Source organism: Silurus meridionalis, chromosome 4 (genome assembly GCF_014805685.1).
Source record: "Silurus meridionalis isolate SWU-2019-XX chromosome 4, ASM1480568v1, whole genome shotgun sequence".
Lineage (NCBI taxonomy): Eukaryota > Metazoa > Chordata > Actinopteri > Siluriformes > Siluridae > Silurus > Silurus meridionalis.
This window is the reverse complement of record NC_060887.1, coordinates 16,238,703-16,262,401: the sequence shown is the minus strand read 5'-3', so window position 1 is coordinate 16,262,401 and position 23,699 is coordinate 16,238,703. Positions and strand designations below refer to the sequence as shown.

The window sequence follows — 23,699 nt, the reverse complement described above, 5'->3', positions numbered from 1 at the left end:
GAAAAATTTCGACACTCAGGGGTTTAGGGCACAGAGAGAGGGGGTATACAGGGATATGTGTGTGTCTATATGTGTGAGTGAGAGAGAGAGAGAGAGAGAGAGAGAGATGACTGTGGTTGGTTGGTTTGGGTTTTGAAACGTGGAGCTCTAGGAAGGTTTTTCAGTATAAAGGGCTCTTTCAGTCTGCCTGTGTGCGCTCTGGAGGGAACCACACAACTAGAGAGGGACAGGAGTAGCGTCATAATCAGCTATAGAACTGTAAGCATCAGTTACATCATTACACCTCAGAACTAAGTAGATCAGATCAGCATTTTGGACTTGGACTCAACACCAGTGGAACCAGTCAGTAGTGTGTGTGTGTGTGTGTGTGTGTGTGTGTGTGTGTGTGAGGAAGTCACTGTCCGTCCTGTCGCTTTAATGGGACCTACATAAAGCCTCTGTTCTTCACAACAGGTGCTTAATCTGAGTTTGTGCTGTTCTTCAGGCACTTTCAGCTTTCCGTGTGTAGGGAAAAGGTAAGAACACATACATTTCACTATGAAACAGATGTTGTAGATGTAATAGTAATAGTAATAGTACTTTCAAAGGAAACTGTGCTGAAGTTACCTTTCAGAATTAAAACAACCTTCAGTGCCTAATAACCTTAATTCCATCAAGTCCAGGTGGTTTGGATAGCTAAAGTGTGCATTTAGGGGTAGATGTAGGTCTGTTATTGGTCATGTACCGCTTTTAGTCAGGTGTGTAGTGTTTGTGAACAGTGTGTTCTTCCTGTCTAGGCGGTGTGTAACGGGGGATTGAGTGTGTACGCTGCGCACAGCTGGATCTGAAGGTGAGTCGCGCGCGCTGGCATGGCGTTGCATAGTGCACAGGCTGCAAGTTGATCAAGACGGAGAAGAAAAAAGACGTGAAAAAACGTAAAAAAAAAAACACTCGAAGACGAATCGAAAAGACTTCGCCTGGCTTGGAGAAAATGGAGAAACGCGAGTGCCTGCTCTTACTAAAAATCATCGTTCTGCTCAAAGGTGGGTTTCCCCTTTGCGCACTTCCAGTCTGATTTATAAAACATTCACGTTGGATGTCGACAACCGTTATAAACCCTAATAATGTCTCATTTTGTAAACAAAGTCTTTTTGTTCATTGTTGAATAGCTGATTCGAAATAATCTTTTTTAACAACTATTTGGATGAATCAATGATATATATATATAAGAGTGCACTGTCTTGTGCAACCCTAATGGCTAATCAACCAACAGCCCTGCTTAATAAACTAATATGATGTGATGTCCATTTACCAGCATGACACTAAAACAGGTAGCAGTCATGGCTACTTTTTACTTAAGTACATATCAGAGCCCAAATTTCTTTACTTTAACTACAGTAAAAAAGTAGTCAGTATTTCAACATCAGATCAGAGTCTTTTAAACATGAGTATCTGTACTTCTACTTAAGTAAAGGATGTGTGTACTTTTGCCACTTCTGCTGATGCATGAACAGGAAAGTATCTATCCCCACACCATCACACTCCAGCCACCTTGTTGAACTGTAAATGAAACATCCTTTTTGTTGAATATTGTGTTAACTTTACACCAGATGGGACTTATGTCTTCCAAAAATCTTTACTCATCAGTCCACAGAACATTATCCCAAAAGGCCTGAAGATCATAAACATGCTTTTTTTTTTTTACACTTTTTTGGCCAGTATGAAATGACCCCTTGTATTCCTCTTGGTTAGCAGTGTTTTTGCTACTACCATTGATACTATTGATACTATATTCAAAATCATATCTGAAGTGGACATGCAGTTCCTTAGATGGTCATCTGGTGTTTTTTGTGATTTCCTGTACTAGTTGTTGATGTGCTTTTGGAGGAATTTTGGTAGGCCGACAACTTCTGGGAAGATTCAACACAGTTTTCTACATTAATGCCTCTAACTGAAGTTCTCTGAGTCCCAGAGCTGTGGAAATGTCTTTGTAGCCCATTCCACATATATATTTCAGTAGTTTTCTGTCTCATCTGTTTTTTCCCTCTTGATCATGAGATAATGTTCTGCCGTTTGGGAACCTTTAGCCTACATCACATTGCTGGAAAAATTCTATTTAAATAATGTTTAGATTCAGTAGATCTGTCAGTAATCAGTCATGTGTCTAGTCTAATTTGAACAATTGTGAAATTAATTTTGAATCATAGTAACAGAAGAATGATAGTAACAGAATTGTTCATCTTATTCTTCTAATCATTTTAATATTTAAGGGGAAAAAAAATAAAACAAAGCTGCAAGATATTGCCTTAAATGCGTGTGCCTTTGTCAGTACTATTTAGACATACTTAGTGTGCACAGTGCAACTTTGGGCACAGCCTGGAATTCTTTTTTATTTGTATATTGATCGGTTTGCAGTAATTCACAGATTACACCGAATTTAAAACCAGAGTATCCTAAAATAGTGTTTTAAAAATTGTACATGCAGCTTTATATTAAGTATTTGACTATAGATTAAGTCAGGTAAACTTCATTTTTTCTGTTGTTTCACATTAACACACCTATTTGACTAAATGCACTTGGCCCCAGTGTGGCCAGCATGCTTTGCTATTTCTGTGGAGGCTTTGTTTTTCAAAAGTGTTAACATCAGTTCTGTCTGTCTCTGTTTCCTATTTCAGGTTTAATGGCCTTAAATCTAGCGTAACATTGCCAGGTTGGTCTGGAAACCTGTCAAGGAATATTTGTTAAAACTCAAAAGTGAGACATAAGACTCAAGATTAAGTTTATCTTCAAGTTATAATGGCAGGTCTAAGGGTACTTAATGGTCCATGTATGTCAGAGAAACATATGCTTCTAATTAAAATGCTACTCGAGCATGCTTTTCTGTGGATGTTTAGGCAAGGCTATATTGTTTCAAATCTCTATATATCTTTATATCTTTTACACAGCAGGGCAATTGCATGGTCAATACATTTTGATAATTGAATGTAACTTTCTGAAAACTTTTAAGTGTGTAACCGCTTAGAGTAATGGCTAATAATTCAATGCTAAATAACTAACAGGGACTAGTCAGGAATAAGTGAGTAATGCAACATTAATACCAAAGTCACCACTACTAATAAATAATGGGTAATTAAACAACTAATAGCAAAAGAATTGGGTCAGAGTTCATTATGAATTAGGCAAGAATTGCAAGTGTAATATATCTTTCCAATTCAATAAATAATTAGTAGTATAACTACCAAAGATATGGCTTTTACCAAATTTTGACAGTTTATGATTTTTGCTGAGCCTCACCAGAATCTCATCATTAATATTGTAGATTGATGGTGGTTTGCCCCTTTTGGTTTATGCAGTGCTTAGTAACCTTTTGTGCCATCGGTCTCGTTTTTGATGACTCTTTGGTAAACATTGTATTTACATGTTATACTCTGTGGGGGCAGTGGACTGTCTTATTTTAAGAATGCTTTAGTACTTAACCATAATGTTTTTCTTCCATCAGTGGTGCATCTCAAATTGAGACCCTTAGTTTGTCCTCATTTCTAATTCTTGCACGAACCTGCCTATACCCTGATCCATTAACTCAGAAAGTTGTACACAAGGTTTTCTCTTAAAGGTGTTTTCTTACCATTTCTTTTGGGAGACAGATTTTAGGGATGGTATAGAGAGTTCTGAATGACTCTGAAATTAAGTTGTCAAATCAGCCTTTTCATTGCACCTTTTCATTGCACCTTTCTTTTCCATTGTTGTTTTATCTTGGGTGGACCATATTCACTGTAGATTCACTACAGTGTTGAGCTGTTTCTTTACGTTTGTTGTTCTTGCGTTTTCATTGCCACATACACTGATCAGTTGTAACAATCAACCACCTGTCGAACATTCTGTAGGTCTTCCTTATGCCCTAAAACAGCTCTGACTCATCAAGGCATCAACTTCACAAGACCTATGAAGGTTGTAGGCCTTTATGGTTCATACTTATTCTGATCTCACCATCTGTGGGATGTGGTGGGCAAATAAGAACCATATACAACAGCACATCTTCTGATGTTTGAGGAGTTTGTCCCTTGACTGTCAGAGCTGTTTGTACGCTCACGGGGGACCTACACAATATAAGGTAGGTGGTTTTAACAGTACTGTAAAGTGTTGTCATAAATCGCTATAATAAAAAGACAGGTAATACTGTATGTAAACAGCAATGTTGAAATTACATACCACCTCATGCTTAATGTCTTTAATTGCCACTGTAAATTCACATCTGAATATTTTATTATCTCCACGTGACAGTTGCTGACCAAAGTTTTCATAGCTGCTGTACTGTGTCAAGTGATTTACATGCATAAATCCCAGCTCTTGTGGATTTTAGCATGTGTGTGTGTTGTGTACAGTATGGTATTGTTAATGGATTCAACAGAACTTTGTCTGTGATGAACAAGTTTCGCTATGTTAAGCTGTATTTAGATGAAGAACACAGGTGCTGGTTCAGGGAAATCTTCCACTCCCCCTTTATTCATTCTTTCAACCCACACCTCTCAAGAGGACTGGTAGGATGAAAATAAATCATCATAAGCAAGAAAATACCCACAAAACAATGAGGACAGGTCTGTGAAAGAAAGCTTCTGAAGTAAATTAGAAAGGAAACTAGTTGCAATAAACTTAACATGTGTGACAGTGAGAAGGAGGACATCGGAGGAAAGCTAATACATTTAGTCAAGATGGGAAAGTAATAAGTGAGTCATGTTTATGTCTTTATCAGCCTATGTCCTGGTATATCTCCACTGACACATAGCAGTGAGTGATAACTAAACAGCAACAAGAAAATTGTGCTCTCTTTGGAATGTGTCTAAATTTTAGCTAATTTGGTATTGATTATTAATCTCTATATAATGCTCTTATGAACATCTATTACTCATTTAACTCTATAGAGATGTACATAGGGAAGCCAGAGAGAAGAAAATAATAAAAGAAAGTTTATGTCAGAGAAAAACTGACTGAAACAGATTTATTATAGAGGTACTGGATGTATAGTAGTGTATGTTTCATGCCTGCAGTTGGCGTATTTGCTACTGCAATTTGCAACATTTAAGCCAAATAAGCATTTTTTTTTTGTATAAAAAAAAAAAATATGCATGTAAGGGATAAGGGTCACGGTCATAATTACTAACACCATTGCCAGTAATTATGACCGTGACCCTTAACGCTTACATGCATATTATACCTTCATATTGGCACAGCATGCATTATATCTTAAACTAACTATACTATATATATATATATATATATATATATATATATATATATATATATATATATATATATGTGTGTATATATATATTTATTTAATTATAGAGAATATGCACACCATTCACTTTAGTAAGTACACCTGTGTACTTACACATTCATACAGTTAGCTTATCAGCTAGACATCCAACAGTAATGTCTACAGTATTCCTGTATCCTAATAGAAACTTATTCGCAATGTGCTAACATCATTTGTTTCGAAAATCATAATGCATTATGGCACTATGATTTGACAAAATATGATATGACATGATATGATACGATATGACAAAATGCATGTATGTATATATATATATATATATATATATATATATATATATATATATATATATATGTCGGATGTCTAGCTGATAAGCTAACTGTTTGAATGTGTAAATACACAGGTGTACTTACTAAAGTGGATGGTGTGTGCATATTCTCTATAATTAAATATGCAACAGGAAAATAAACCATGCAGTTAAGGGTGAGGGGTAAAACAGTATTGAAAAGCTTATATGTTTTGAGACAATGTCCATTGTTATAAATGCTATACAAATAAAAATAATAAAAACATTTCATTTGATTAGCATTCAGGATCATGGTTAGTGCTGAGCTTTGGTTCTGGCTTTAGAGGAGAGTAGAGACCATTACACAAAGGTTAAAATGTGGTCATTAGGATGTTATTGGCTTAGAAATGCAAGTAATTGATTGTAGATGTGTGGGCTGTAGTGAGAGCTTATGGGATAGATCTGCTCTGCTATTGGAACCATTCAAAACCACACTGCATAAATGTTTACAGTTGTCATGACACAGCTTCGGAGGCATGGACCAAAAAAAAAACCCCACACTTCCCAGGAAGCAAAGAAATATCATATTTATATAATCATAAAATCGCAGAATGGATCCAGTTTCATTTTTAAGCTCTAAAGTCTCAATCCTATCTAGTGGACCTGAATCTAGGGAAAGAAAAAAATTATAATGAAGGATTGCACAGAATTTTATATACATATATAAAAGGAAACAAAGGATTCTTTAAATAGCACCTTCTCCCTTACAAACAATCAGTAAAAAAACAACTCGGAGGAAACAGAGTCCCTTTGAGGGAAGTAACGGCAGTATCATGTTTGAGGTTGATGGGGTTTGGGCCTTTGCCTGCCGTCTTTTGAATATCTGCCTTTTCATGTCTGTCCCTAAATAAACAAGTCTATGAAACCCAACCAAAGCAGATCGCTGACCAGAAGGAATGACTTGCCGGCATGTGTATGGGTTAAAAACACACCACACACACAGCGCTGTGGTATTCTAAACTCCCTATTGGTTGAGCTTTTGTTTTTGCAGCCACATTTTTTGATAGAATGCAATCAGGAAAATATTTTGGTACATGTTACGCATTGCCACTTGTTTTGCTGGTTTAAGTTGTTTTTAATGTACATTGGCTAGTGGTATGAAAAACTTTCTTTTCTTTCTTTCTTTCTCTCTCTCTCTCTCTCTCTCTCTCTCTCTCTCTCTCTCTCTCTCTCTCTCTCTCTCTCACATGTATTAAAGGAAGGTCTGTTAAGCATACAGGGACGTATTATGTTCAGTTTTTACTAAAGGTGACATGCATTTCTGTATATCACTCTCTCCTCTTCTTACAGTAATCGTGCATTTGTCCATGTCTTTTTTGTTATGTCTTATGTCTTCAGGAGTTTGTCAATGTTTTAACATTGATGTGAGCCAGCCACGCATCTTCAGTGGTGCAGAGGACACTCTGTTTGGGTTCTCTGTGCTACAGCACAAAGCTGGGGGAGAGAAACCGACGTAAGTAATCAATGTCATTTATAATGAATGGTTTCAGCTTTTGTGGTAAATACATTTATTCTATTGGAGAGTTAGGCTAGCTAAAACTTTGGACCGGATTAATGACAATATTTTCACCCCCTGTGGACCGGGGATTGGGGACCACTGCTATAAGCTGTAACCCCACTTTGTATATGGGGTCATATAGCCTGGCATCTTTACCACCCAAAGTGTGTATTTTTCTTATTAGTATTACATATGGAACATATGTAAAACATACCAACATTTACTGTATAATAAATGTGGGGTAATACAAATATATCAACAGGAATGTAGGTCATAAACAAAAAAGTTTAAGACCTATCAGGATTCTTTTTTTGGTGCAGGTGTAAAAATGCCAGCTGGAGATTTGTGTCCCTTAAACATCTTAGGTGTTAAAGACATTGATGGTCTTTCTTTACCTGAATTTTAATGTGACAGGACAATGGCTACTCCTGTGTAATGTGAACACTCTCGTGACTGGGGTCCCCCCTTAAATCTTAAGTAGGTAGTAGTACACTGAGAACATGTATCAGGCCTACCACAACAGTGTCATCAGCAAACGTGATAATGGTTATATAACTGGATGTGGCCACACAATCAAACAAATAATAAGTACAGCAGGGTGCTCAGGATACAACCCTGGTGAGTTTCAGTGCTAAGAATGTTGGTGCGTGAGACATGTCTGCCCACGCACACTGCCTCACTTCCTGGTGTCCAGCTGGCACAGGGCTGTGTGCACTTGATCACAACTGAGGTCAGGGCTACTGGGCAATAGTCACTGAGGCAGGCAGACTGGGGTTTCTTTGGAATGATAATGGACTGTTTATAGACTGTTTATTATTGCACTTGCAGCTTGCCTAAAAGTCCCTGTAAATGGGAAACAATAACATATTCTAATACAGTATAAATCTATCATTTCAATTACAGCTGGTGGTTCTTTCAAAGCCATAGTGTTATAGAAGATTAATCAACACATTCTGACCACTAACATTTGACAATTCAAAAGCACTATGGTATAATTGAAATGACTTTGGTTTTGTTGAAAATAGTTGGCAAGAGAATATATAAAGTTTTCCCAGAAAGACAAACTGTATCTACCTGTAAGGGAACATACAACATGTTTGTGTAGTTGCCTGGAAAATCCTTTCAAATGGAAAACATGTGACATTCCCTATAATATATAGACGTTTTCCTGAACTGAAATATATTCCTCTTTTGTATGTGTTGCAATCAAAATATAAAAAGTTTCTGCATTATAAAACTTGTTTACAAAAATCCATTCCAATTAAGTTGAATATGTTCTACACTTAATGCATATGCTGTATAAACATAAGTTTAAGTAACTTCATATAAATTCAATGTATTTGTTTTTGGCACAGGATGTTGGTTGGTGCTCCATGGGATGGTCCACCTAAAAACAGAAAGGGGGATGTTTACAAATGTACAGTAGGAGAGGAGCTGAATTCCAATTGCTCAAAAGTGAATCTAGGTAAGAAGAATGACCAAAGAATCAGTATTCTTATGTAAACAATTCACACAAATTAATGCCTAGAGTAATCCCACAATATCAAATGTTTTCCTTAATTTTTGTGTACAGCTGACAATGCATTTCAGAATGTGTCACGGAATCTAAAAAACTCTCACTTGGGCATGACGCTTACACCGGATAATCAAAACGGATTTCTGGTAAGACTAAATACAACTTGGAAAAATTTATTTTATTAATGCTGATTACTATGCATAGAACTGACTTAGTCAAAGCCCCAAATGTAGTTAAATGACTTGCAGAAATACTCACCTAGTGATCCTCCATTTGAAGACCAATTATCCCTCTCAATGCTTAGCATTCAACATCAGACAAAATCAGCCATTATTATCATTGCACCAAGCTAGATATTTGTTTTTATTATTTATAAATTTTGTCTGCTTTATTTTCACACAAATAGAAATGTGTATGTATTAGTGTTTATTGCATTATATATATATATATATATATATATATATATATATATATATATATATATATATATATATATATATATAGCCATGCCATTCTAAAGTTTGATGCTCTAACGTGACAGGCTGAAAAATATTTTTACTGAAACATTATAATACATTGACATGGTTTTGCGGTTCTTCATGGCACGGAATGGAATGTGTTGTTCTTGCAGTGGTATTACTAATCAACCTTTATGACACATGCCTGCTTTCATAGGATGCTATTAATTTCCTATGAAGTGCTCTACCGACTTCATGTGGTGGTGATGTAGGTGCAGTCAAAAATCTGTTTTTTGCATATTCAGCAAATATTTTGGGAGGATTAGATCCAACTAAATTAAGTTTGATCAAACTTTCTGTAGAAGAATGCAGGAAAAGTCTTCTGTGCATCTTCTCCCCAAAAATATGCAAGTAGTTGGCTAAAATAAAGCATCCCTTTTCAGAGGTTGTCTCAGGTCACACCCAGTGACATGTCCCAGGTGCTTACATAAATGATAAATGTGTGAGAATTTTTGAGCTCATAAGTTCCTTTGAGCTCATAAGTTCCTTTGAGTTCATTTGACATCAGAGAAGTAATAACTAGAAAGTATTTGCTAAATTTGCTGCACCTGTTAATGGGGTGAAATTCCTCTACTTAATGCAACCTCTGTGTTATTGTGCTGATTTCTATTGTTATATTTTTATATACGCTGACCTGGTTCAAGTTAACTCAGCCAAAAGTAAAAACACCACACCCCTCATGCTGGGCAAGGAAACAGGCAGAGGCAGATGTTAGCCAAGCTTAGGATAGCGGAAACCTCGCCTAACCTCAGACAGAAAAGGTGTATTTACATATAATTTGCACACCTAATTACACATTCCTGCTCTTTCACTCTCCGCTCAGTCAAACACAGGCTTCTGTGTAGTGCAGGACTAAGTAACCCCATCTCAGTCGTCTGTTCCACTGAGAACTGGTGGAATTGCTTGTTGGCTGCTGCTATTGTATGTGTGTAACCAAGAAATAGTTGTATGGTGTATGAATAATTCACTTGGGGAAGATGGGGAATGTTTGCCAAGGGTTGTGAGTAAGAGTTTGAATGTGTGCTTGCAAGATAGCGAGTGACAGAATGCCAAAGTGCAGCACCTTGTACAGAGACACTGCATATTGTTGAAACATCACTTAATATTTGAAATACGGTACATCATACTCCAGTTCGAGTATGCTTCAGGTTTGTGTTCTTTAAATTACTCTTTCTGTGGTCTTGTGTGTCACTTTGTCCATGCATGTGTGTATATTGAATAGATCTTGTGGTGGTCATGGCTATAACTGGATTGGAATACGGCTCTAGATCTTTGTAATGACAGGCCTTGCAAAAGCCAAGGCACCTCTTGCTCTTTCTCTGTCTCTATTTCTGTCTCCCTCTTTCTGTACCTCTTTCTATTTCTTCAACTCTCTCTGTCTCATTCTTTCTCCCTTAACCATTTTCAAATATGTGGCACTCACAATATGTTTTCTTGTCCCCCAGCTACCCTCTCCAACCCACCCTGACCAGAGACCACACTTTTTCTTCTTTCATCTTTATGTTTTTCCCTCTCTATCTTTAACCTTTATATTGCTCTCTCCTGCTTTGGACCTCTTTGTTTTTTTGTGTCAAATAAATAGTGTGCTTTGAAAATGTAAATAGCTTTCTCTTTATATTTTCTTTCTTTCTCTCAATTCCAAACAATTTAATTGCTTCATTGGAGTGCAGTTTCCAGCTCTGTTAAAGCATTTATTACCAACACCAACATTTGTCAACAATTATCTCCATAGTCTTTTTTTTCCCCCTTTATTCCCTCATTACTTATTATTCCTTTTTCCATGTGATCTATTTCTCCTTTATCTTCTTGTCCTTGCTTCCTTCTGTTCACTTCATTGGTCTTTATGGAAAGCAGCAATAGCTCTGAGTGTATTACAGAAAACTGCCCTTGGCCATAAATAAACCCAAACTTGCAGGCAATTTAACTCATACATTCAAATGGTATCCTCCATACAAATATGCATTCAATGACAAGTATAGAATTACAACATATATATGGTTAAAAAGTATTGAGGATCATCAGGGCTAGAAACCCTGTGAGAAAATGTTTTGGAACTGGGGACAGGAACCCAGAGAGTTAATACAAGATTGTAATGTGGGTCTATTGTACGGTTTCTCAAATGAGGTACAAGTGGCACCAGTGTCAACCATATAGGATAAACAGCATCTTCTACCATTATGTTAATAATAGGTGAGAATTTAGAATTGGAATTCAGTACAACAGGGAAAAGGACAACACAGAAGGGGTTTTCTACATTTTGCCAATATGTATATGCATATATGTATATGTATTGCCAAGCTGTAGAGTGTGTGTGTGTGTGTGTGTGTGTGTGTGTGTGTGTGTGTGTGTGTTTTTTTAGGCCTGCGCCCCACTTTGGTCTCAGGAGTGTGGCACATCTCTCTTCAGCACAGGGATCTGCGCGTCTGTCGACAATGACCTAGAACCTAAAATGACCATCGCCCCCACAGCACAAAGTGAGAAAGGCCACAATTTAAATGTTACAAGCTAAAATAAAAAAAGACATTTGACCTTATAGAGAATCAAAGCTGCAGCTAAGTCCAGAACAGCTAAACAAATGATACGTTTTTGACTATTTATTATTGGTTATAATAGATGTTTGCTTGTATTCTAGGATGTACCACCTATATGGACATAGTAATAGTCCTTGATGGTTCCAACAGTATCTATCCTTGGTCTGAAGTGCAGAACTTTCTCAAGAACATCCTCAGCAAGTTCCACATCAGCCCAGAGCAGATGCAGGTATGTGTGGGTTGACATTGATTTTAACCTATTATATAACTTGTTTTATGGGTCTACAAGGAAAGTTGGATGCTAAGATAACAATATTTAGACATTTTGTGCATTCACTGATCTAACAAACATTATTCAGTGCATTCAAGTCTGCCAAAGTCACCCTAAAGGCATAGGCATTGTCAGAAAATGTTAATTGATAAATATTATTGATTAAAATAATAAGTAACATCCAATAGTTTAAACAAAAAGACCCAGATTAGATACAGGTATTATGAAGATAATAAATATAGCTATTATACCGAAGGTACAGAATAAATACATGGTACATCTGTGAATACTTATTTTATCTAGTGGACTACTACTATCTTCTATTTTTATCTGGTGCATTTAAATAAACTCAGTGGTAACTAAAGTAATACAGTGGCTTGCAAAACTCTTAACTTTTCCCTTTTTGTGGAGAGAACTTGTGGAGACATTTTAGAACTTAAATTGACATAATTAAGATTGTACACCAAACAGGCATAACATTATGACATTATAACATTATAAATAACACTAATTATCTCTTCATCATGGCAACTGTTTGTAGGTGGGATATATTAGGCAGCAAGAGAACATTTTGTCCTCAAAGTTGATATGCGGTGTTCTCAGTCTGCAGTGATCAGAATCTATCAAAAGTGGTCCAAGGAAGGAACAGTGGTGAACTGTTGGCAGGGTCCTGGGCAGCCAAGGCTGATTGATGCACGTGCTATCTGTAGACCAAATTGTGGAAGAAGTTAATACTGTTAATGCTCCATGGGTCAGAACTGTTTTGGCAGCAAAAAAAGGGGGCTCAACACAATATTAGGGAGGTGGTCATAATGTCATACCTGATCAGTGTATGTCATGGATTTACCCAAAACAAGAAATAATATAGAAGTAGGGTTATTATAGTTTAAATAAATTATTTAATAAAATAATTTATAATTAATTAAAGAAAAAACCCTACTGCTCATTACACACATCGTTAAATAATGCCCCCTTATCTGAATAGCGGTGAGAGGTGCTACATTTACAAGCCACTAGACCTCCTGATCTTTAATATAATACATTATCTGCCCAGAATAGCTACACATAGGTTAACTAAATAGCTGTTAGTTTAAAGATGGGTTTATATCACTCATCTCCTTCTCTTTCACCATATACTGCTGAAGTCAGGAGTATTAGAAATGTGTGTGTGTGTGTGTGTGTGTGTGTGTGTGTGTGTGTGTGTGTGTGTGTGTGTGTGTGTGTGTGTGCGTGTGCGTGTGCGCGTGCACATGTAGTACATCCACAAGCCCATCAACAAAGAACAAAAGAGTGAAACCATTCTGCCAAACTCTGGGAGATAAATGATCATTTTAAAATGAATAGACAAGAGCTGTGGTTTTTGTTGTGGAAAATGAGAAGGGGGCAAAAGTTGGATCTTATGGATGTGTGTGGGCATTTGTGTTTGTTGTGTACATGTGTGACAGACAGGGTGAAACCAAACAGTGGTTATGTGTCCTTGTCAGCGTGGGCCTTGAGGAAGGACAGTAGTAACCAAGCCATGTGCGTGCATTTTTAAAAGCAGCAGTCTGTGTGAGAGCAACCAGGACTAAATGGAAATACTTCTGTTCATGGGGGTTTTCTTCTCCTGGCACCAGAGTGAGTTCTTTAGGTGTTTGGTTTGGTATGGTGGAGTAAGAAGTAGCTGTTCAGTCACTCTGACCTGTACATACTGCATTGTAACTGGCTGAAATGTTTGTGTGTGTGTATGGTTTTTATCTCAGGTGGGCATACTGCAGTATGGAGAGATTGTAGTTCATGAGTGGTCTCTTAAGGACTATCAGTCTACAGAGGACGTGGTGGAAGCTGCCAAAAACATTAATCGACAGGAAGGGCGAGAGACTCGCACCGCAGAGGCGATAAAGATGGCCTGGTAAAGATACCAATCATCCTCTCATCATTCATAGGATCTTTCTGTCATTATTACAATATTTAAATTCTTGTTTCTCTTTCATTATGTAATGTGTCAGATTATTTTTTTAACCAGAGTCAGGTTTTTGTGTGTGCATATAGAACCGGCGCACTCAATAGTACTTTTGTCATTAATTCCGTACCTCAAAAGAACACATTCCAGGAGTTGTAACACTATAGTTACCCCAGGGACATGCACAAACATGCAAAGACTTCAGTCAAGATTATTCTTCTTCACTTTTCTTATGTCTTTTTCTTTTATCAGTATCTGTCATTCTTTTTCCTCTTTATTTTAACAGCTGCTCGAGCAGAAAGTAAAAACGTATTAATTTGAACTCCACCAAATCACCAGAATGCATGACAAATTTACAATAATCTGTAAATTTCTAATGAAAAGAGCTATTACTGTGCCATTTCCGCTGTAATCCAGATAGTGATTTCATAAAACCACTATATCTTTGGACCCACAGAGCCATGTCATTTAACTGCAGACTTGCTGTCAGCCATGCTAATTAGATCAGGCTATAAAAGGCATTTAATATTGCACTGAATTCTGTGTAATGCACACAATTTGGGCAAGACTTCAGTCCATTTTCTTCATGTTCTTCATACTAGCAACGCTGTGGTTTTCTACATTTTGTGTGCTTTTTTTTCCAAATGCAGAGCCAGTGAAATTGTTGCTATTACCAACCCTGCTTTATCCAAGAGTGTTTTCATAGCTCTTCTTCCAGATTTTGACAAAGGGTACAAAAGCTTAGGGCTAGAGGTACACACACTTACAAGTTTTCTAGTGATGGATAATTGGGAAGGTCATCTTTAAGATTGTTACACGCATTGCATACACCAGAATTATGGATAGCTATACATTTAACACAGCTCTGTCGTTTCTTTGGTGTGTTTTTTTACAATTTCTGGGGTGTTTAGTACATATTACTTTACTTTATATTTCAGCCAGTGTATTTCTCTCAGGGACAAAAAAACTGCTGCAGTAATATATTCAATAATTTCCTGCATTATGATTTATATAATGTAATAGCTAACTAATAGCTAAAGTATTATCTTTTAAACATAATATACAGTATGTCCTGTATAATTAATGTATTCCATGTTATTGTAAGATCATTAGACAACAATTTATTTGAGGAAACATTTATAAAATCATACAAACCCATTTATGTTAACATTTTCAAAATGTTACTTGATGGGGCTTTTTTTTCTCTAATGATGAAGTATTTGTATGAGTGGGGCCATCAGGTTATAATAATATTAGCATTTTCTGTTGTTGAGGGAGACCCAGAGGGTAATAGGATGCTAGGTCAGCATAGCTGCAGGTGTGGTTACTGCACTGTGGACCTAGCTTTAGCCTCTGCAGCTGTGCAAACATGAACACAATTTTGAATGAATACATACACTGATATACTTTCTCACAATGCTTAACCACGTTTCACATGTAGATCCATTCTAATATCTATTAAATGCCAAGCACACTAATTAACTCAAACATACTGCAAAGTAAAAGCAGCATGAGTGAAAACCACATTTCAACAGATGGAGTACTCTTTAAAGTCATGTACTTGCTTTAAATAGAACCAGTTAACACTTTTTTTTTACTTTCTCTCACTTTAACAATCTCATTTGACAAGCTTATAAAAACTCCAGGTATCTAATACAAATAACAATATGCATTTGTGCCATTTTTGTCAATGTCCTTTGTAAATAATCTTCATAAACTAATTAACATAACAACTTCCCTTCTTCCATCCCTCCCTGCTCTTTGTGTTGTGAGTCGATGTTTATACTGAATACACGCCTATGCGTGTTTCTGAAAACCACATCAGTATGCCTCTTTTCCACAGATCTGATGTCATGAGCATGTTATTCGCATGCGGTGTCTGTGATATGAGTTTGGTTTTCTATACACCCTCTTGAAAGTTGTGTGATGTTTTAATAACAATTTAACAAAAAGTTTCCCCTTTTATCACCACTTCTCCCAGCATTTCTAATTGCCCCCTCTCGTTTATTGTATTCTATTTTATTCGGTCCTATTCTGTTCTCCACCCTGTGATCTAGCTCTCTTTGCATCCTCTGTCTCTTTTGCTCTCTCTTTCTCTGTATGTAATTAGATGGTAGGCTGCTGGGTGTTTTCAAACTTGGCGTCTCTTGCGGAGAGCCCATGTGATATATATAGCCTAGATCTGGACAGCCTCCTGAAAATCACTGAGCTGACTAACACTGAGGTCGCCATGCACTTTCCACTTTAAGATATTGTCCAAGGTCACACGAACAGGATGGAATTGTGCATGTACTGTATCTGTGATGGCTTTACCATTTTGCCAAAATGGCTATGGAGGTTAAAAGTATTTCAAAAAAGAGAAAAAGATTAATATTGACATACTGAAGAGACAGTATTTGTTTTAGGTATTTGTTAACATATCATTACTTGTCTTTCATTCTCATTTGACTTTTGAAATAAAAGCAAACTAAATGTATTGTAATGCTTTATTTGTCAATATGTCCTCAAATCTACAGCACAGAGGCATTCAGTGCCGAAAGAGGAGCCAGAGATGGAGCCACAAAGGTGATGATTGTGGTGACAGATGGAGAGTCACATGATGGTGATGAGCTTCCTGATACTCTGGTTGAGTGTGAAAATCGCAATATAACCAGATACGCTATTGCTGTGAGTTCCCTTTACATATTTACACTCACAACACCAGTCTGATCTTGTACATATGCATTAATTTGAAAATGGAAAGTTTTGAATGCTATGATTTTCTGTATTCAGACACAATACAAATTATCTGGTCTTTAGCAGGTCTTAAAATTAGGTAAATACAACCTCAGATGAGCAAGAGCACATGTCATTTTACACCTTGTGATTATTTATTTTGCAAAAATGAAGCCAAAGTTGTTGAAAATCCATGTGTGAAAATCTAAGTATACCCTTACTGTTTAAGATTTAAGTGTAAGCAGCCAGGTGCTGCTAATCCATTGCTCTTGATTAACTGATAATCAACAAGCGTGACCACCTCTACAAAACCACCTCTATAAAAGTTTTTGCAGTTTGCTAGTCTCTAGCTTTCAGCCTTGTGTTAACACAATGACAAAAAGGAAAGACATCAACAATGATCTTTAAAAAGCTATTGTTGCTGTCCATCAATCTAAGAAGGGTTATAAGGCCATTATATATTATACATTATTTACAATGAAAAACATTCCAGAAGGTTACAAATGTTCTAAAGAGTGTATGTCCTGGCAAATTCACCTCAAGGTCAGGCCGTGCAATGCTTAGAGAAATTGCAAAAAACCCAAAAGTTACATCTCAGTCTGCAGGCCTTTGTTAGAATCTTAAAATATGAAGTTCATGGCCATACAATTAGAAAAAGTTGATGTTTGTCCACAGTGCCATGTTTGGCGAAAACCAAACACACCTCATACCAATTATCAAGCACAGTGTTGGAGGGGTGATGATTAGACTTGTTTTGGAGAAATAGAACAGGAATAACTTGCTGCCATTAAGTTGACCATGAACTCCTGTACTGTATACCAAAATTATTCTAGAGCCAAATGTGAGGCCATGTGTCCAACAGCTAAAGCTTGCCTGAAATTGGCTCTTGAAACAGGATAATGGTCCCATGCACACCAGACAATCTACAACAGAATGGCCAAAAAAGAAAAGGCTCAAGGTATTGCAATGGCTCAGTCAATGTCTAGACCTCAGCCCAATTGAAATGCTGTTTCAGGACCATAGGAAAGCTGCGTATAACAAATGCTTGCAAACCTCAATGAACTGAATCAACATTGTAAAAAAGAGTGAGCCCAAATTCCTTGATGTGAGTAACGATTGCTTTTGATGAATTCGAAGAGGGCATACTTACATTTTCACATGAATAATAAAAGCATATATGTAGATCCAGATATAAATTTTTTTTACGCTGAAAGTCGAACTGTCCACAAAACTGACTACAACTGACAGTTTACGAGATTCAGCTGCACTTTGCTTTCCAATTGTTTTTTACTCGGATCTACCGTTTAAAGCCATGCTTTAAACAATTGTAACCACTGGATTTTTCATCAGACATGGATGAAAACAGAGTTCAGAAATAGCACTAAAGACTCTAGACTTCACCACCCATGCACAAGCCCAGTGGGTGGATCCATGGTTGCAGTAGCTCCCTAGTATTACACCAAAACCACAACATTGAGAAGAAGCAAATTATGGAAAGGCCCTCCCTCCCAAAGCTGAAAGCGTTGAAAGAACGGATGTTTTGTGGAGGGAATTGCGTGATTAAAGGTGATAGGTCAAGTTTAGGTACTGAGGACAAATTGAGAAGTAAAGACATCCACCTTTAATTAATTAACTTAAAGGTAAAACATACTCATTCTTCTGACTGTCATGTTATAGAGACTGAGACAGATGTGCAGGATGAACAGCTTTAGCGATTGTCCATGCAACCAGGACAAACAGGCTAAGTCAGTTGATCAGCAAACAGGATGACCTGGGCTAGGCAAAATACAGAAAAAGGAAAATGATACAGGTCAAAACAACAAGGCTGTGTCAGAGAAAATGGACTTTGTGATGTCAGAAGCACAGAAAACTGAGCAATACCTTTTTTAAAGCATGTGTGTGTGTGTGTGTGTGTGTGTGTGTGTGTGTGTGTGTGTGTGTCTGTCCCTAATCAGAAGTACAGCGGCTTAAATGGTTTTCACACTGGGCACATTTGCTGCATTCTGCCTCCAAGTGTGATTATTCCAGTACCCTCCCACAGCTTTACCTTTACCAATTTTATATGCAATCTGTGCTCTGTTATGGGCTAAACTGCCAAAATGAGGCAATGTGTGTTCTGGAAAGTGAAGTCAGTGTTAGAGATGTTTGTAGGCTGCAAAGCATGTATGGAATTGGAGTTCTTATTCTGAATTTTCTTTAATATTTTTTTTATATTGGTATCAATTGTGTATATATATCTCAGTGCAATAACATCTCTGCATCTCTGCTGCCTTGGTACAGCGTTGGCCACTTTTTTATATTATCTCCACTGAGAATACTCCATCCCCATGTTCACTACTGTAGGAGGTATTTTATGGCAATGGTTTCAATCGATACTGACCATAATTTATGCCATAATTAAACATTTGTATCCCAATAAGAGTTGTTTTTCTAGGATGGCCACCCCCAATAAGCAGGGCATCAAATTATTTGATAAAAATTTAAATGATATAAATCACACACTAGAGTATCTGCTTCACACTCACCATATCTCAACCCAACTGAACAATTATTGAAGATTTTGGACAGATGTGTTAGACAGCACTTTCTCACACACACCATAATTAAGACTATGAAGAGGAGAATGGTGATGATTCCTCTAGAACATATTAAAGGACTTGTAAATGGCACATTGAAGCTGTTTTGGTGTTTTGTATTAGACCTTCACTTTTGTTTGGTTATTTTGCAATTTGTCACCTATTTTTAGAAGACACACTATAACCCAAGATGAAGTCTCTGTTAAAGGAAGGGATGGAGGAAGACTGTTTTTGTTTATTCTAACCTATGACTCAATTGTGAATTTCCTCTCATACACTCTAATGAAAATCCAGCTACTGAATAAAATCTTCTCCACCTGTATGCAAACTCTGACTCTCAGAAGTTCCTTGGGAGAACTGCTTAAACATGACAGCTTGTTTTCATGCACTGCCAGTAAAAGCACTGTTTTTCATGTTCTTTCCTTTGCATCCAGCTCTGTACAAGCAGGGGCCAAAACACTCGACTGTATAATAAAAACTGTTCAAGGGAGTGTCAAATAGTGGTCTCACCAAAATAACAATGTTAGTAGTGCCGTGGAGCAAGGCTGTGTTTTAGACATTAGTGATATGGGGGAGAGGAGAGTAACACATGGATTTGGTGATGGTTTACAGGCTGATATGGTAAGTGAAAAAGAGTATGTGTGTGAGAGTTGGCATGGGGATAATGATCAAAATGCTGTGCGTTTAAATCTCAGTTTAATTAACCTGCCCACTTGCATCCTTATACAAGACACTTAATTGCTCTGTACCTTCAATTGTAGGTACTTATGGATAAAGCTGAGAAAGGCTTTTTGAGAAGACGGCACTGGATTGCCTGCATCCTGATGGCTGATTCAGCCATTCTGGGAGATTTATGGGACTAAGGCAGATTAATTTACTTACAGAAAATACAATCAAGAATTTTATTAGGAGCACATTATTTAGTCATTCATGCAATTATCTAATCATCCAAAAATGTGGCAGAAATGCAGCGCATAACGTCATGCAGATATGGGCCAGAAGCTTTTGCGTAATGTTCACATCATTATCAGAATGGGACAAAAATCTAATCTCTAGTAGTTAGACCAAGGCATACTTGGAAGAGGCATTGCACAGCTTATTTCTTTCTTTTTCTCTCTTTCGGCTTCTCCCGTTAGGGGTCGCCACAGCGGATCCTCCGTATGTTTGATTAGGCACGTTTTTACGCTGGATGCCCTTCCTAACGCAACCCTCCCCAATTTATCCGGGCTTGGGACCGGCACTGAAAGTGGCTGGGGTTGGTTCCCTGACCGGGTCACAGCGTTGAGAGCGCCGCATCCTAACCACTAGACCACCCGGGAACCCTTTGCACACCTTATTTAAATATTGTAATTGTATAGTGTATGTACAAAATTCCTGAACATAAAAACTCTTTTTTTTTTTTTTTATTCATTTAGATTTGTATTTTGGCATGTTTACCATGGACATTAGCAGTGATCTCATCAAGTATTGTCTTGGCCTTGACCCAGTTTTTAAAATAATTCTTTTAGAATGCAGAAATTGTGACAAGAAATCAATTCTTCTAGAAAACAGACTTTTAGTGAAAAAAATATTTGCTTAAATATTTGCTTCAAGCCAGCTGAAGTTTAAAAGATCTACTTAAATCCTAAGGCCTACTGTAAGAGTTTATTGCACATGGAAGTGAATGTTTCAACTAGCTATGCTTGGATAGCATCCAAGGTGGCATAAAGACTTCTCATTAGTGTTACATTTCCAGTAAGTGTCTTTCCTGTGCCTGGGAGTAAGTGATGTTCTCTGTATCTGCGTCATGTGGAGGTGTTCTGGCTTCTCTTCTGCTCTTCCTACTACTCCTCTGTGAATTAATGCATCACATAATCGGCTTGGCTCTTGTTGGAATGTAATACACATGCTGAGTTACTTGCATGAGAATATTTGTTGTTATTCTCTTATCAAAAGCATCAAATCAAACATTTACCTCTGAAGTGAATGGAAATCGCGTTTATTAGCATCATCTCAGAACAGATATATTTATCAAATATTCAGTTTCCGTTTATCATATTTCTTTTTGTCTCTCATAGTCTCTCTTTTTTTTCTTTTAGGTTTTGGGTCACTACATTCGTAGACAGCAAGACCCAGAGACGTTTATCAATGAGATTAAATCCATTGCCAGCGATCCTGATGAAAAATACTTTTTTAATGTCACGGATGAAGCGGCATTGAATGACATTGTAGATGCACTTGGAGATCGGATTTTTAGTTTGGAAGGTAAGAAATAAAACAGCTTAGGGATAAACTACTGAAATTTAAAGCTTTTTTATTTTGGGCCACTCTAAAAGTGTCTGTGTTTAGGATTCAAAACTGTATCTAATGCTTTCACATTATATTGTATAATGCAATAAGATCTTAACAAAACAAAGAACCATCAAAAGGGTAAAACTGTACAGGAAATTCATATTCAAATATTTATGTCAGCTTTAAATCTTTATGAAAAAAGAAACAATAATCTGTGTGAGTAGATGTGAATTGCTAAAAAAAATGTGGCTACCATGGAAGACGTTAGATGTTGGACTTTGGTTTTATCACAAGTTTAAATATATATAAATATAAGGTACATATACTAATTGTACTCTTATAGACAGCATAATGTAAACAACCTTATATTGATTTTAATATAAAAGTGGATGTGGCATCTCACTAGGCTGCCTCCAATGCCACTGAGTGATAATTATTTTAAGAGATAGGCAAGCAAATGCCTGCATTTTATAGGATGGGTGGATAAAATTGGAAACTAAAAAAAGAGGCTCAGGAAAAGATGCCTGAGCTGGTGCAGGTCTGAAAGTTTTCATGCCATCTTACCTCTTAGAAGAGGAAGGAAGGAAGGGAGGGATGGTATAGAGATGAGGAAAGGGGTGTCTGTCAGTATGGAGTTGGCTGTTGGCATTACAAAATTGTCTGAGTAATCAAATATAAGAATGAGAAAAGTACCTACTCTGCTATCAGTTTCGAGGCAGAATGGTATAATGGATTCAATTGTTAAGCATTTACTCATTTGGACAATACATTTTTTTTTGTCTTACATTTGATGAACATTTAATTTTGATGTATTATTCATTGTTTTGTTGAGCACGTGTTTATGCCACATACTCTGCATGATTTTTGAGGGTTATCACTGATATTATTGGAATGGAATAGAATTGTTTTATGTGCTGACAGGGACATTGGGATTTAATCAAAGTACATTCCTCATGGAGATGTCACAAATTGGCTTCTCAACACACATTTTAAATGTGAGTATTCTTTTCACTTGTTGCTTTGTCATTAGATAATGCATACATTTTAATCTAAACAGCAGCTGTATATTTAAAACAGGAGTAACTTTGATGGTGATTTTATGTGGTCATAGGAGGATTTTGATGTCACAGTTTAATAATGCATATTATAATGTTTTCATTTCTAGGATGGGATCTTGTTTGGCATGGTGGGAGCCTATGATTGGGAGGGAGGGGTTTTGAAGGAGGGTATTGATGGAAGCATTACACCCCCTCGAGAAGCCTTTGAAGAAGAATTTCCTGTGAAGCTAAAGAATCATGCTGCATACCTAGGTAACTTTTCTGATATTTCCATTATCATTTATAAGGCTGTTTTGTTGGAGAACATGTCAAACCCAATTCCTAATTTCAATAAATTACACTCAAATTATCTTCAACCTGAATGTGTCTTCATAAATGCTGTGTCTGCTGTACGGTGTATGTTTGTGTATTTCAGGTTATACTGTGTCCTCAGTGACAGTAGGTGATTGGAAGAGACTCTATGTAGCTGGGGCACCCAGGTTCAAACACAAAGGAAAGGTCATTTTGTTTGACCTGAGTCTAGATGGAGATGTCAACATCACACAGGCTATTGAAGGAGAGCAGGTAGAGATTTTCCATTCATCACACCATGTATTTATTTATCTACAAACTCAATAATTTTCTCCCACTTCTAAATAACTGTTTTAATTTCTGTTATTTTCTCTTTCAAGATCGGCTCCTATTTTGGCAGTGAGGTGTGTGTGGTAGATGTAGATCAGGACGGTATAACAGATATTCTCCTGATTGCGGCCCCTATGTTCCTGGGAGCAGGAAACAGAGAAACTGGCAAAGTCTATGTCTACTGTCTAGATGGGGTAAGAAGCAGAAAGGAAAACAAAGGTCACTTTTTACATTTCTATTATTCTTATTAATCATTTTCATGAAGTCAAGTTTTGAAGGTGACTAAATTCTCTCTATAGAGTGGTTTTGCACCGAATGGGACCTTGTATTCTCAGCAGAAAGCCCAAGATGCTCGGTTTGGTTATGCCATGGCTGTGGCTCCAGACCTCAACTATGATGGCTTTTCTGATCTTCTAGTGGGTGCTCCACTGGAAGATGATCACCAGGGTGCGCTTTATATTTACCATGGCGAGGAATTCTATATAAAACCCCATTACAAGCAGGTAAGATGATGAGTGTGTACTACACCATGGTGTCGACAGTTAATACTCAAGACAGTCTATTATTAATGGCATGCAAAAA

General features: G+C 37.1%; 1 protein-coding gene across 1 annotated transcript in view; it reads left to right on the top strand.

The window, feature by feature from the left end:
- The first annotated feature begins 215 nt into the window (after positions 1 to 215).
- Positions 216 to 23,699, top strand: part of itga10 (integrin, alpha 10) — a 30,130-nt gene continuing 6,646 nt past the window's right edge. The window contains exons 1-15 of the mRNA XM_046847038.1: positions 216 to 515; positions 777 to 1,022; positions 6,939 to 7,053; positions 8,454 to 8,563; positions 8,672 to 8,760; positions 11,492 to 11,606; positions 11,765 to 11,892; positions 13,677 to 13,825; positions 16,393 to 16,543; positions 21,246 to 21,411; positions 22,360 to 22,433; positions 22,604 to 22,748; positions 22,912 to 23,060; positions 23,168 to 23,311; positions 23,417 to 23,620. Of these exons, the coding sequence (XP_046702994.1) occupies positions 971 to 1,022; positions 6,939 to 7,053; positions 8,454 to 8,563; positions 8,672 to 8,760; positions 11,492 to 11,606; positions 11,765 to 11,892; positions 13,677 to 13,825; positions 16,393 to 16,543; positions 21,246 to 21,411; positions 22,360 to 22,433; positions 22,604 to 22,748; positions 22,912 to 23,060; positions 23,168 to 23,311; positions 23,417 to 23,620 (1,791 nt within the window). The 5' untranslated portion in view covers positions 216 to 515; positions 777 to 970. The remainder of the gene's footprint in view (positions 516 to 776; positions 1,023 to 6,938; positions 7,054 to 8,453; positions 8,564 to 8,671; positions 8,761 to 11,491; positions 11,607 to 11,764; positions 11,893 to 13,676; positions 13,826 to 16,392; positions 16,544 to 21,245; positions 21,412 to 22,359; positions 22,434 to 22,603; positions 22,749 to 22,911; positions 23,061 to 23,167; positions 23,312 to 23,416; positions 23,621 to 23,699) is intronic.